This window comes from Polypterus senegalus, chromosome 17 (assembly GCF_016835505.1).
Source record: "Polypterus senegalus isolate Bchr_013 chromosome 17, ASM1683550v1, whole genome shotgun sequence".
Lineage (NCBI taxonomy): Eukaryota > Metazoa > Chordata > Cladistia > Polypteriformes > Polypteridae > Polypterus > Polypterus senegalus.
Genome location: NC_053170.1, coordinates 2990266 through 3006201, shown reverse-complemented (window position 1 = coordinate 3006201; position 15936 = coordinate 2990266). Strand labels below are relative to the sequence as shown.

General features: G+C 46.3%; 1 protein-coding gene across 1 annotated transcript in view; it reads right to left on the bottom strand.

Moving 5' to 3' along the window:
* Positions 1-638: 638 nt before the first annotated feature.
* kcnj19a (potassium inwardly rectifying channel subfamily J member 19a) overlaps positions 639-15936 on the bottom strand; it is a 60773-nt gene continuing 45475 nt past the window's right edge. The window contains exons 3-4 of the mRNA XM_039740496.1: positions 12847-13063; positions 639-1575 (exon numbers count right to left, since the gene is read on the bottom strand). Coding sequence (XP_039596430.1) covers positions 956-1575; positions 12847-13063 — 837 coding nt within the window. The 3' untranslated portion in view covers positions 639-955. The remainder of the gene's footprint in view (positions 1576-12846; positions 13064-15936) is intronic.

Below are 15936 nucleotides of genomic sequence, written 5' to 3'. Positions count from 1 at the left end.
TCTTTCATCTGCACACCGAAGGACCCGTTTTCCTGGCACCCCTCCACTAGCGCCGTCACTCACCCACTTCAAATGAATAAGTGCCGCCTGCACAAGCTCATCCCTCCCTGTGCCTGGGTGGGTGTGTGTGAAGGACCCTCTCCGTCAGTTAAAGTGCCCACGTGGGTGTGCCGTCTCTCGTGTAGGTCCCTTTCATGGCTTTTGAAAGTCGGTGAAAGGCGCTATAGAAGTGTAAACTGCACATCGTTACTGTTTGAAGGTCGGGTTTATTGTCATCATGCAGCATGTCGCCTTTCTTACGATCGGACGTCGGGTTTTTATGGCTACTTATTGTGATGCCACCAGGGGGTGGTGTGGCAAAATATTGCACGTGTTTGTCCCCTAAAGTCCAGACTTTGGTCCAATGGTGCAGTTCTGTGGTCTACAAGTCGTTGAGAAGAAAAGGGAGGTTGTGTTGAGGGTGAAGGTTCCAGAGTTTCACCAGGATGAAGGATTGTGGGGCGCGATTGCAAGGAATGATGGGAGGCTGTAGGGTTACAAAGTGCTAGGAGATCTCATCAGCTGTGCTGCTCCTTTCCCTGTGCTCTTCCCTCTCATGAATAAGGCCTGAGGGCACAGGGACGAAATCCCAAGGATAGCTCTGTAGTTGGGATGGCTAGAGGCGGGTGAGGTGTCGGGGGGGTGGGCACCCCACATTCATATCGCCATCGCAGTGTGTGGCACCCGGCCTTCTTTTTCTCTGCCTTCAGGGTGTGATTGTGTCTTGAGCTTGTTTCGCTCAGAGCTGGCGTCGTGTGGGAACTACCTACGAGATGACCTCTCGACGGGCCGGTCATGGACCCCCTGATTTGCGTGCATCCTAAAGCTCCACTTTGGAATGGAGGTGATAAAAAATAATAAAAAAAGAATGAAATCACAGTTGTACCCCCAAAACTACTTGTGCAGGCTGCCTGCCCTAAGTGAGGCGGTCCGAGTTCATTTTCCTCAGCTTGGCAGGCAGGTTGTCCTCGGGCCGCCCCACTCCCACCTGGGTGATGGGCACGCTCTGTTCGAGGTCCCCGGTGGAATGTGTCATGGGCTCCGAGCTGATTTTCAGGGCCTTGAGCTGCAGTCTCTCCTCCACATCCCCCTGGCTCGGCACCGAGCTAATCCTCTGAAGCTTGAGGGGCAGGTCCCCCGTGCTGCAGGTCTTCTCCGAGTGGTGGGACGTCATCCTCAGGATCTTCCTCTGCAGCTCATCTTTGCCTGAACTCATTCGCTGCAGTTTGCTGGGCAGCCTGCTGCTGCTGCTGCTGCTGCGCTCCTCGATGGTGTCGATGCAGTCCACCGAGAAGACTCGCTCCCTCCTGGCCATCTTGGCCTCCCCCAGAGCCGGCGTGTTCAGTGGCGACGGCAGGGCCATCTGCTCCTCCTGCTCCTTGACGCTGTATGGTGGAGTGGGCACCTCAAAGGTGGCATGAAACTGAGAGTAATCCACTCGGAAAAAGCCTTCCTCCAGTGACATGACCGGCAGGAAGCGGTGGCCCCAGAGCACCTCGTCTTCGGTGTAGGAGGTCCGGGCTTGACAGGTCATTCCTGAGAAGACACAACAAGACATCCTTTGAGTGGAGGGCATGCTGGGCTTTCCCAAATCATCATTTAACAAAACCAATTGGTGTGGAAGAGTAACTGTTTGGGGGGGCAGTGTGGAGATAATGAGCCCCCACTTGTGGCCTTAAGTGACATCAGTCTGACCTTATAGAAAGGTGGGGGACACCACCTCAGACCCCCATGACCCACCCAGAGCTATTAAATCTTTGTATTTGCTCCAAAAAGAATGGACATTCAAGAAGAGGATTGTCAGAAGGTGGCCACTTAACACCCCAGCAAGACTCAATAAATTAATAAATAGAAAACCAATAAAAGACAAAAGCCCACCTTTGAGGTAAACAAGTGAAGCTTAATGGGTGGTGCTGCTAAAAAAAAAAACAAGAAAGTCAGGATATCACCTGACGGAAGGATACGGCATCACCTGTCGCAGGCTCATTCCTTACAGGTTACTTACAAAAGTTGGGCAGGTTTCATTTCGAAATTCTACGCGTAACGGTCATAACGGTCGACAACGTCCGCCATGTTGAACTTTCTTATTTATGGCCCCATCTTCACGAAATTTGGTAGGCAGCTTCCCTGCGCTAACCGAAACCGATGTCCGTACTTATTTCGGTGGTATGATGCCACTGTTGGCCGCCATATTGAACTTTCCAACGTCACTTATTCTCCAAATTCCCTTGTAGGGTAGAAGGCTGACCCCATCTTCACGAAATTTGGTTGACAGCTTCCCTGCGCTAACCGAAACCGATGTCCGTACTTATTTCGGTGGTATGATGCCACTGTTGGCCGCCATATTGAACTTTTCAACGGTCTTTGTTACTTATGGGCCCATCTTCAAGAAATTTGGTACGCGGGTTCCCAATGCTAACTGAATCCTACTTACGTACATATATACGTCCATAGCCTGCAGCTCGGTCACCGTGTGAGGAGGCGTTGGGTCCCCCATCTCAACGCCTACCACGTTGTTGGCTGCCTGCCTATATAAGGCCGTCCGTCGCTCCGGTCTCTTCATTCCCTTCCTTGTTTGATTCACGTCTCCCTGCTGATAACTACAGCCTTTTTATTTAATCCACGGCTTCTCCTCCATTTTATTGTTCATTTATTACGATTATAGTTATTGTGTAGGTATTTTAGACTTACTTTACATTGTTCAGGTACCCATTTCCTTTATCATTCCAACCGTACCCCCATTAACATGTCTATCGAGGTGATCACCATCGATCAAAGAACTGTCACTTACCGAGTGGTTTCCATGCCGGAGATGGCACCTGCCTTTTCCATTCTCTGTGTTACATATTGCACGGCCATATCAGGCTCACTCTTGATATCCATTGTGTCTTATGTATTGAATGACTGGACAGGTTCAAGGTGTGGACTGATGACGTACAGGAGATAATTAGACTACACAGGAGCACTAGAAGAGTGAAATGCTTAAGCCCTTCACCTGTGGATCTGCATGTGAGTTGATGGCTGCCGCTGAATTGTTCGGTTGTCACTTTCAAGTGTACCGAAATGGCCAAATATTTTACACCTTTCAACAACCGCCAATGCCTCTTAAACATCTTAGACTGACAGGTGACGATTTGAGTAGTGGACACTTTGATGTTTATGAATGTTTAAACTCTCAAAAGCTGGATGTGAAGTTATCAATGAAACCGGTTGTGTGCTTACAACGCTTGACAGATGGTGAATGTCACTTCAACACAAGTCCTGCAAATACTGTCGTCATTGAAACAAACCATGAAACTCAAACCGATTATGACAGCAGCAATCCAAGCTGTGAGATTTGAGACAAGATTACTGTTCACATGGCCAACTGTACGTTACATGCTCAGAGTAAGCTCAGCGCACAGCTTGGTCAGATTACAACTGGAGGGCCGAACTCACAATGTGGAATACAAAGAGATCCTTAACAAATAATTATTGGGATATTTACACTCAGTTTAAAAAGGTTTGATTTTCTTCTTAATAAAAATTTTAAGGCAGTACTTTGCCGCTGCGAAGCGCGGGTATTTTGCTAGTCTATATATACAGTAGATATAAGACCCATCATCTGTCTGTCCACTTTCACGTGACAACTACTTAACAGATTCAGGTCGGTTTTCTTTTTTCTATAATTTTTTTCCGTTGACGTTGCGACTTCTCTCATCGCTCTGAACATCAGAGTTCGCTTGCGCCACCTGTTTATTTGCGCAAATCCGAGAGAAAGGCTGCGGGCCGAGGGCAGAAGGGCAGGGCCCTCCTCACTCACACACCCACCTCGGGGGTGTACCTTGCATCCGCTTAGCTAGCCAATGAGAGAACGTCTTAACGGATTCAGGTCGGTTTTTTTTTTTTCTATAATTTGCTGGAACATTCCGTTGATTTTGCGACTTCTCTCATCGCGCTGAGCATCAGAGTTCACTTGTGTTGTGATGTGAGATTTTGCAGACAAGTTGATAAATATTTTGTATGTCTTTTTGAAGTCTCTTTGAATTTTACGACAGGATTTGGGTGAAGTGCCTCAGACCAGTTTGGCGAGTGTTTCTCTGCTGAAGTCTCTCAGTCAACCCCAGGCTGCCTGACTGGTAAACTTTGGCTCAACAAATGGTTTTGGGGGGGCGGCGGCAGGTGTGAGGGTGTTCTGTGCCCCCATTGGTCTGAAGTATGGCTGTTTGGGATTGGCTTGTATCAGAAGGATCTAAGTACCACAATGCCTTATTGGCTGTAGGGTTTGGACAGTAAAGCCTATAAATGTGCTTGCGTAGCCTCACTCTCTCTCTCTCACTCTCTTACTAACATCTGATGAAGAAACATCTCACACACCATGAACTGACAAGAAGAACACAATGAAGAGCACAGCTGGGCAGCCATATTGAGACAGGCATGCGGCCTGTTCTGAAGAAAGCGGACCACAAATGAGGACTTAGCTGGGGACATTTTAAGTAACTAACAAGTCTGTCTGAAACTGCACATCAACATTTATTGGGCTGTATGGTTGCCAATATTCAAATGTACTTTGCATATAGTTATTATTTATGAATATTATCAATAATACATTATTTAAATTGTAACTTAACTCCTGCTTGTCTTTTGCCACACCTAATTGCCTGAGGTGATACATGTAGATGGGAAGGTGGGGAGAAGTTATATGGGACAATACCTTATAAAGAGGTCTATGAGAGGGCGGCACGGTGGCACGGTGGGTAGCGCTGCCGCCTCGCAGTTAGGAGACCCGGGTCTGCTTCCCGTGTCTGCATTGGTTTCCTCCCATAGTCCAAAGACATGCAGGTGAGGTGCATTGGCAATCCTAAATTGTGTGTGTGTGCCCTGTGGTGGCGCCCTGCCTAGGGTTTGTTTCCTGCCTTGCGCCCTGTGTTGGCTGGGATTGGCTCCAGCAGACCCCAGTGACCCTGTAGTTAGGATATAGCAGAATAGATGGATGGATGAAGTCTATGAGATTTGAGGCATTCTGACAAAGGCTGCATAATAATAATACAAAAGGGGAAAGGAGAGCAAAATATATTACTCTACCAAGACAACGGGCGGCACCAATTTATTTTCACAAATCCAAGACAGAGTTTACGGGTCGAGGGGAGGGGGAGGCGGAGCCTCAGGAGTGGGAAGGCGTGGCCTCAGGAGTAGGGAGATGGGGAGGGCCTCAGGAGTGGGAAGGCGGGGCATCAGGAGTAGGGGGATGGGCGGGGCCTCAGGAGTGGGAAGGCGGGGCCTCAGGAGTAGGGGATGGGCGGGGCCTCAGGAGTAGGGAGATGGGTGGGGCCTCAGGAGTAGGGAGATGGGCGGGGCCCTCCTCACTAACACGCCAGCCTCTGTTTGAGTCACTCTACCTGTCGCCACGTGTTGGAGCACACCTTGCCTCCTCTTAGCCAGCGATACCCGTTTGTTCAGCGCACGTTATCAACTACAGATTGTTAAGGAGTAACGTTTGACGTTTTTGAGAGAGAGAGATCAGAGCTACGTGTGTTTTAGAGGGTAGTTGCTGATTGGCAGAGATATCACGGCCACTTCCCACGCGGGGGGCGCTCTCCTGTCAGAGCTGAGCACGATCAGATACAGTGCCAACGTTTGACGATGGTGCATACCTACCTTCTGCTTGGCCAGAATTACATTTTTTTTTTTGTTTTATTGATTTTAAGAGTTTGTCAAATTTCACAACTATGTGGGTGGAGCAATGGGGGACAGCTAGCTAAAAAATAAATTCTAAAATTAATTTTGTAGAAATGTGCCCCAAAGTGCAGGGGGCGCTCTCACTGTATCCCGATACTCAAACATGTGTCAAAGAAGCTAAGACTTCATCATCAGGAGTGAGGAAAGTTTACAAAAGGGAGAGCACAAAGCACAACACCTGCCAAGGTAAAGAAATAACCACCTGGGTGTTCCTCTGAGGATTTAGGTGGGGGGCTGGCTGGCTGACTGTCCCACTTACCACAACACACACCTTCAAGCTTCCTCCTTTTGCCTCTCGCCAGTCAAGCACTTGCTGATGTCTTCCTCTCGCCCACCTCACCTAACTGAATTCTGACTGTGAGGTCCATGCCAGGGACGCCTTAACCCATCAGACATCGCCTTACCAACCGCCATCATCATCAGTCCCTTTAGTGTTGGGCCACTGGAGCCTTGGGGATGTCTTCTGTCATTCCTGCTTGTCCTGCACTGCTCTCTCTCTCTCTGTCTCTATGAGCTGCTGAAGGACAATCCAATCCACGCCTTGCTGGTGTCTTCCCACTTCTTGCCTCTTTTCCTTGCTCCTTTCTGACTGCTCTATAAGGCCCGGTGATGCAGTGATGTCCTCATAGGACTTGACCTTCATCTTCTTCACTACTTTCAGAAGGTCTACAAATGGAATGCTGGCTGCTTGAATCTTTCCATGCACTTCTTCATGGCTGATATGGTCCTTGTAGGAGATGTTTAGGCTCTTGTGACAACATCTCACCTCCAAGGTCAGGATTCTTCTTTCGATGTCCACAGTCAGCCCATGCTTTGCTAATACAGAAAAAAGACGGACATTACTGGTGTGCAGATCAAAATCAGATTGGGACCCGAGTGCAGCCAAGCAATGGGTGACACCTCAGCACCACAAAAGTTCAGATGGAATGGAACCAGTGGGAGGTTTTTTATGTTGGCTGGAATGCCAATTCTGCCATCAACCCCCAGGTTGTTCCCTGCAGGTTGGAGGGCCTACTTGCAGGGCTGGATGCAGATTAACGTCGTACCCAGGTGAGGGTCCTGATAAAAACCAACATCCAGGCCTTAAATGACCTCTTGGGCACATCAGCAGGGCGTCTGTCTGCGGAGAGAGTGCCAGCCTCATTGAGAGGTTTACTGACCACAGTAGTGACGTTCATGTGACTCTGGTGACTGGTAAACCTAACCCTATGAAGTCAGTAGATGGATTGGGAGAGCATGAGGTCACTAGAAAAGGGGTGTGGTGCCCCCAATATCTCTGCCAACAGACGAAGATCCAAATCTTTAGAGTCCTGGTGCTTCCTGTTTGAGAGACATGGATGCCATCATGTGACCTGAGACGAAGACTGGACTCCTTCATGTGTGTCTCTTCAGAGAATCCTTGGGTCCTGCTGGTCTGACTTAGTGTTTCTCACGGGGTCCTGAATGAGGCACATGACCTGCATTATGAGGGAGCATCAGTTGTGGCACTTACAGCCATGTGGCACCATTACCCGAGGATGATCCGGCTCATTGTTGAGAACCCAAGTGGCTGGGCCAGGCCAAGGGGATGCCCACCTAACACCTGACTGCGGCAGATGGAGGGTCATTTCCAGAGGGTGGGACTGGACCGCGTGTCTGCCTTGGGGGCTGCCAACTGGGATCCCAAGGTGTTTCGTTGTGTGGTGTGTGTGGCAATTTTCTGTACCAGTGTGTGCCCCCCAACCTGACCTGACCTGACCTGTGATATTCAGAAACCCTGCGAAGTTCTGGAAAGAACGTTTGGTTGGGTCCTTCACGTGTCAGAAGTGAACTGAGATATTTGAAGCTTTGCACTGTCTAAAGTTTTTGGCCTCTTACTTACTCTTATCACACTCTTATCACACCTGGTGCCATTTATGTTGTTTGTCGTTAGTTTTAGTCTTTTTAATGTTGATTTAGATGCCACGAGCTGCAGACGTTCTCTACAGGCACTCCACAAATTCGGCAAGTTCTTCCCTTTTGCTGGCGTAATCATCAAAGGCTTATCAATGTCACCAGTGAACCAAGTTAGAGCCCCATCCAAAGACCCCCAGTGTTCATATATTCCTAAAACTTAAAGGGCCGACTGGATGGTCTCATCCAGTACATTTCCAGTTGGGAGACCAGCATGGAGGAGTTTGTGCCTTCTGACATTTCCTTTCTGGACTCACTCCTTATTCTAGTTAAAGTAAGCAGGTTGGATCTTCTTCTTCTGACATGAGGTGGGATCTTTTCCTTCTTCCTCCTCTTCTTCATCTTCATCTTCATCTTCGTCCTCCTCCTCTCCCTCTTCTTCATCTTCTTCCTCCTCTCCCTCTCCCTCTTCATCTTCATCTTCTTCCTCTCCCTCTTCTTTTTGTTCATCTTCATCTTACTCCTCCTCTCCCTCTTCATCTTCTTCTTCTTCCTCTCCCTCTTCTTTTTGTTCATCTTAATCTTCATCCTCCTCTCCCTCTTCTTCATCTTCATCTTCTTCTTCCTCCTCTCGATAATCTTCATCCTCCTCTCCCTCTTCTTCATCTTCATCTTCTTCTTCCTCCTCTCGATCTTCTTCTTCATCTTCTTTTTCTTCCTCCTCTCTCTATTTTTCTTTTTCATCTTAATCTTCTTCTTGTCCCCCTCATCTTTTTTATCTTCTTCTTCCTCTCCCTCCTCTTCCTTTTCTTTTCTTCATGTTCATCTTCCTCCTCCTCTCCCTCTTCTTCATCACCATCTTCTTCTTCATTTTCTTTTTCTTCCACCTCTGCATCTTCTTCTTTTTCATCTTAATCTTCTTCTAATCCCTCCTCTTCCTCTTCTTTTTCATCTTCTTTTTCTTCCTCCTCTTCCTCTTCTTCTCCTTTCAGCTGCTCCAGTTAGGGGTCACCACAGTGGCTCATCTTGTTCCATATCTTCCTGTCCCCTCCATCTTGCTCTGTCACACCCATCACCTGCAAGTCCTCTATCACCTCATCTTAGGCCTTCCACTTCTCCCCTTCCCTGGCAGCTCTATCCTTAGCACCCTTCTCCCAGTATACCCAGCATCTCTCCAAACCAACGCCATCTCAACGCTCTGACTTTGAGCCGACCCTCTAATGTCCTCATCTCTAATCCTCTCCATCCTCGTCACACCCAATGCCAGTCTTAGCTTCTTTAACTCTGCCACCTCCAGCTCTGTCTCCTGCTTTCTGGTGTGCCCATCCCTTATTATTCCGAGGAATATTCTGCTCAAAATAGTAGCAAGGATTTTGTGGCCAGGACAAGAGATGTGGCCAGAAATACCAGAAAAAGGAAAGACTAACAATCAGCAATCAAATCAAGAAGGCAAAGTAAAGTCGTAGCCAAAGAACAGGAGGAGGTCAAAACACTGGAGACTCTACGAGTGAAATGAAAAGAGATTTGTTTAGGAATCCGAGGAGAACGAGAGCTTTTAACCCCACTGAGTAATCGATTACTCGGAAGAAACGACTCCATAGACACGCCTGAGTGGCTCTGACAACTGGGGCGCAAAACGGTGGCAGTAACACCCATCCACGAAGGTGGCAGAGATGGTAAAAATAAAGTAATAACATCAAAAGTAAAACTGAAATCCCCAAAACTAATGGTAACTTTGTAATCTGCAGTGCTGAGACCCCCATATTAGAGTGCAAGGTCATCCCAGACGACCGAGGGAAACCCAGAAACATTATAACAGGCTCATATTTTGCCCTGATCTCCGGTCGCTCTTCTGTTCTGCAGGGGCACTTAACGTAAAAACAGGAAATGGCGCCCCCTAGTGGCATGGGTGGAGCAGAGAACGCTGGGCCCAGTACTTCAGCTGTCTCCGTGGGCCCCTTCCTCTCCATCCGGGTCTGTCTCATGTCTTTGAGGTCCCAGGGTAGTAATCATTATGATGCCCATCCCTAGTGGCATATCTGCTGACCATCCTTGGCAAAAGACCACCATGTGTGGCCTTTTTATGACTGCAGATGACACGTTGATTACAAAGTCAGTCATTTGAAGGCATTCGTGTCAGCGTGGAGGTTTTCCATATAGTGCCTTTCACAGTCAGCCCTTTCAAAGCCATCACTTCTTATTTTGCACTCCACCTTTTTAACAGATGGAGAGATAAGAAAGGCGCTATATAATAGATAGACAGGAGTCAGTTTTGCCCCACAGGTAAGTTTAGTTTTTTTCAGAAGCTCAACAAATGTGGAACTGCAGGACTCTCTGACCAGCCATGTTGGACTTTGCCAGCTTTCTTCCCATACGTTCAGGTTTTCTTGCGCGGTTCCCAGAGCCTCCAGCAGGTTAAGCCTCCTGAGATTTTATTTGGATGAAATAATTAGGAATGGGACATCGAGAGACCGAGAAGTGTCGGCATCATCAGCCCAAGGCTCATGGGAGCGGGGCGGTCAAGTGGTCAGTTCAGTGACCTCGGGGCTCACCGGACATTGCAAGTCACGGTGGCACAACACACAGGGGATGTCAGTAAGCTGGCATCTGTGTGGCCAGATGGTCGGTGTCAGCCGCAGGCTTCCCGGGCGCTTTTCAAAAGATTTTTATTTTTCTTGTTGTAATTATTACTTTAACCTTTCCGTCTCGAGGACTGACCTTTAAAATCCATAGGCGTATGACTGGTGCCTGCGAGCCGCCATAACAGGGAAGGCAGCCCGTGGAGTGCCAGTGGAGGGAAGGCGGAGCGGAGCTGAGGGTGCAGGTGCCACATCAGCGTCACATCGTCAAGGCGCTATAGTGCCGAGTTTGGCAGGAATATTCTCCATTCTAATTTTTTTTTTTTTTTTTTGCCTCCTTCAATTAATTTTATTACCAACGCTTTGCTTGATATGGACGGTCCATTCGTCCATTCTTTGTCCAGTTATCTAAGTCAGGGTGCTGCATTTATTTTTTTTTTTCATTGTATTTTATGCTTAAGGTTTCAGAAATCTCTCTTTAACATCTGTCCCATGTTACATATAAAAAGTATTATATAAATACATTTATGTGTATAGCTGTAAACTTAATTAAGAAATATTCTGGGAAAAAATACATAAGTAAATAAATATATCGTGAAATGTGACAATTCATGAAAACGCCATGATATGTGAGCATGAATAATTATAATTTTTATGACCTGCGATATGCGTTTCCTTTTTTTTTAAATTTCATTACCCTCTCCATGTATTTATTGCAGTGACGATAAACGAATTAAAATTAAAACTGGCGTTTTGATCCGTCAACGTTAAGAGGGCGGGCTCTAGATAGGACTGTGTTTTGATTGGTGAGCCTTTGACGGAAGGGAACGTGCACAGCCGCATCGTTACACACGCCCTTGAGCCGCGGGAATCCTGAAACAAGCAATGCACATGCGCAGTTATGACCGTCACCGACACGAGTGCAAGAACAAGCTGCCCAGAATCGCGGCTTTAATTCAAAAAGCTTCAGATTCATCATTAAGAGTCGGCATGTGAAGTGACAGCTATGAATGTGGCACTTGATGGCAGAAGAGTCACGCCCGCTTTACCGACGGTTCACCAATCAAAAGACAGCGCTTGCTAGAGCCAGCCCTCTCCAAGTTGACAAGTGAAAGTGACAGTTGTCACTTCGGGGCTTGTGTTAGGTTACATGCGCGTCACTGACAAATAATTAAATGCATGCATAAAGAAATAAGCAGCAAACAATATATTGCATGACAGATTTCATAATTCGTGCTCACGTATCATTTACAGTACAGTTGTTGATGTGCATATTTATTTATTTATTTATGTCTAAAATATCTCCATAAAGTGTAAATATTTAGAAAAAATTACAGATCAACATCACTATTTAAAATATCCTTCATATAAAGCTGTAAAGCTAATTACTTCGAAAAGCCTTTCACATTCTATGAAGGGCATTTCTTTCTTTAGGTTTATTCAATTTTAAGTACTTCTGACATTACTTGACAATAAATTGCAATATTTAATATACCTTTCTTCCATTGTAAAGCTTAAAACAAATCAGTACCTTGTATAATATTTCACTATTCTAAATTTAAAATGTGAGTAGTATGTACTTGGGGGAAAAAAATGAAGATGTGGCCATATAAAATGTCTAAATTGTATACCGAATCGATTTAAAAAGCACTTTGAATATTGTTATGAAGAACATGATGTGACTTTCTCATTTCTACAATAACTTTGTTTTTTAATGACTTTGTTCTGATTTTAAAATGATACTGCAATTTGATCTAATTTTCTTGTGGTTTCTCCTTCGGGACAAATAAAGCACTATCTATCTATCTATCTATCTATCTATCTATCTATCTATCTATCTATCTAAGATATAGTGCCATTCATATCTATCTATCTATCTATTATATAGTGCCTTTCATATCTATCTATCTATCTATCTATCTATTATATAGCGCCTTTCACTCTATCTATCTATCTATCTATCTATCAATCATATGGTGTATTTTTCCATAACACCCTCAAGCCCACTTTGGGTCCCAGCAGCAGTGGGCACAGACCCCGACGTGGCACCAGTCACTGCAGGGCACAGCTCTGCACTGAGGTGTGTCCACCTTTTAATAAAATGCCGCACATACACTTTGGGGACTTTATGGTGGTCTCCACACAGACTGTCAGAATATGGACGCAGAACGCCGCCAGGTGTGTGATTTGAACCCCGCCGCTCGATTCGTCTGTGCTGAACGTTGCGTCTCTAAGCTGTAAGAGAGACACTGCATTAAATACTTTTTGTTTTCTGTAATATTATTGTTCTAAACGATTTGCAGGGTCCTGATATAAAAGGTAATTTATGAAATTCTGTGCTTTTGTGAATGTAGTTGTATTATAAATCGCTTGCTTTGTGTAGTTAATGTTGGACTCTGTTTTAAATTTTACTTTTATTTGTTTCACTGTAAAGTTAAAAGCTTTAATGTCTTACTGAATGACATAACTTGCACTGTTTGTGATTTCTTTTTCTTTATTTCACTTCCAATAAATGATATTATGAAGCCCGCGGCATTGACCTTCCCGTGCCAGGCGCTGTTTGCCTTCCATTCTTCCTGCTCTATTAAATTAAAGCTGTTGTCTTTATGGCGCTCTCAGTTCTCGCTGCCCGCCTTACCTGTGGTCTCCACGATGCCCTCCAAAATGACCACAATCTCGAACTGCTCGTTCATCAGAGATCGCTGTGAGAGATCAAAGAAGGGGCTCTTGGGGTTGATTTCATGGCAGATTGTCAAAGGAGAGACCAAGAAAAGCTGATCGGCGCCTGTCCCAAAGCCGACGTCCAGTTCACACTGATCCAGAGGAAGAAACTCGCCCTCCGGGGTCTGCCGTGACTGAAATACAAAAAAAAAGAGAAAAAATGAAGAAGAGAGCAAGACGATCCGCACTGAGCTCATGGCGGTCCTAACATCAGCTGGAAACGAGAGAGAGGGAGGGAGAGACAGCATGTGGAGCAGCGGACCCAAAATGGACACCCGCAGGCACAACAGAGGTGAGCAGACCCTGCAGGGTCACACAAGCAGAACTGCAAATAAACTGGAAACCTCTGCCATTGGAGCTGCTCGATGCCGAGAAACACGAGAGGAGCCACCTGTTGAGCCGGAATACAGTCGGGGCCATAGAGCGCCTCTGCAGGACCCCGACGGAGGACTCGTCAGGCTGTGCTGGGCAAGACCACAACAGAGTCATACGCCGGGTTACTGGCACTATGAGGGGGTTTGTCGTTACTATGGAAATCATTTGATCGAGAATCAGGAGAAACGTGATTAAAAAAAGAAAAGTCGCTCCCAGCAGACACCCTCGTCCTCCAGCTGATCTCACAGGAAAGGCGCAAATTAGCAGATAGAATGAGGAGCCGCGCACTCCGCCTCGGCAGGATATTAAGCAGATGTGGAAGACTTCAGGTGAAATAGCAATTAATCTTCAAGTGATGTTTCGTCTGTTTAAGTAAGCAACGCAGAAAATCCTTTACAAGAGAAGGGTCAGAGGAGAGCCAAGAAGGTCCCCCATTTAACTTGCAGGACATAGCGTGGCTTGGAGACATTACTTGACAATTAAAGGCACTATATAATAAAGCTTTCTTCCACTGTAAAGTTTAGTACAAATTAGGACCCTGTAAAATATTTAACAATCATAAATGTAAAATGTGTGCAGCATGTAGCTATCATTATATAGTGCCTTTTAATCTATCTATCTATCTATCTATCTATCTATCTATCTATCTATCTATCTATCTATCTATCTATCTATCTATCTATTTATTGTGATGGACAGCCCTGGCCACTACCTGGCCGGAACGCCAGCAGGGTGGAAGGACCAGGGGAAAGGGCATTGATGAGGCAATACCTCCCCTGGGACACTAGAGGGCAGCCCTCCTGGGCGGCTGTGGCACCACAGACTCCAGCAGGGCACTTCGGGAAGTGGAGTTTGGTGAAGCCCTGTTAGGTTGTGTCGGGCCGCCAGGGGGAGCTGCAGAGCCCTGTAGAGGACCTCAAGCACACCTGGGAGTGATTCCAGGTAATAATGGTGAGCGACCTGGAACACTCCCGGGACCTGAATAAGAGGAGCCGCCTCACTCCATTGAGGGCTAGAGTTGGGAGGAAGGAGACTAAACCTGAGGAGGAGTGGAGGCGGATGGACTGTATATTGGTGTGCTGTTGGTGGTTTGTGCACTTTTAATTGTAAATAAATACTGGTGTTGAGTGAACCTGTGTCCTGGGGTTAGGGTGGCAGTGCGCCCCCTAGTGGCTTACACTATCCATCATATAGTGCCTTTCACTATGGGGGGGGTCACCTTTGTAATGTCTTACTGACTGAGTGCTCAAGCAACCACATTCATAGCCTGAGTGAGAATGAAGGATGGGGTGGGCACATGGGGCCAGAGGTTGGCATCTTTAGTTAAAGATGGCAGGGCCATCCGTCCCAGTAACAAATGTGTTAAAGTGTCTATAAAGTGGACTGACCCCGTTGGGAGTTTTCAGATTTTAGTGTTTTCCAGTATTGATTCCTTTTGACCTTTTTAGCACCTGAAAAAGACTTGACCTTTTATAGGCACTGTGTCCTTTCTGTGAAAAAATAAGTGCACCCCCATGAAACTTTTTTTTTTTAAACTTATGTGGACATATCGAGATCTGATCTTCATTTACGGTAAAGATTAACAAACATCAGGCCATATTTACATTTTGTAGTCCATTGAATTACTGAAATAAACACAAGTGGAAATACCAGCAGACCCCCGTGACCCTGTATTCGGATTCAGCGGGTTAGAAAATGGATGGATGGATGGATGGATGGAAATACTGCATGAGGAAAACAAAGCGCACCTCTACCATTATCACTGCCTCAAGTACCATGCATTAGAATCCAGTGCACCATAACATCATTAGAGGATATCATGTCTTATTTCAACCTCAGATATTTCATTTGGTTTGACGTGTGTGTGTTCTCTCCATGTCTGATCAGAAGAGCTCTCTGATGCCTTCATCAAGAAGGTTCTAGAAGCCAAAGGACCTCCAAACAATTGGAAATCAACTATTGCACTGTCCGGAAGATCATCGACAAGTGGAGAAGATTTCAAACAACTGAGAACTTTTCCAGGAGAGTGGAGTGCAAGATGGGGAAAGAAGTCTCATAGAAGCCCAGCCTCCCATCACAGGACCTCCAGGTGTTTTTTTTTTTTTTTTGTTGTTGGATGCCAAAGTGCAAGTGTCTACTATCAGAAAGGGGCTGCATATGTTAGATCTTCATTTTAGGTTTCCCAGGAGGAAGCTGAAAGAAGATCAGGGCAGGAACAACTCAGGCAAAGCAACGTCCTCTGGACCTTCACTTTTCACACCTTGCTAGAGCCACCTTCGCTTGACAGAGGGGGCGCCAATACCAGGTCAGGCCCCTCTAATCAAGTCTGTGTGTCATGATGTCAGTATTTGAGAAAACTAAAGATGACAGGAAGTGTGCCCTCTCTGTTGAAGGCCAAGTCTTTTTAAAAATAATGGAAAAGGAACTTAGCAGAGATGAAAAAACAAAGAGCTGCTGCTCCTCAACCTTTCAGATCTCCCAGACCTTGTCTCCCCAGTAATTGTGAATGGGCTGGTGCCAACCTAAGATGGGAAGAACCTGATATCACAGCAGTAAAGCAATGGGGGTTTTGGTTTGGGAGGGGAGATGTTCTGGTTTGCTGCATCAGCACCTGGGCTGCTCACATAATGAA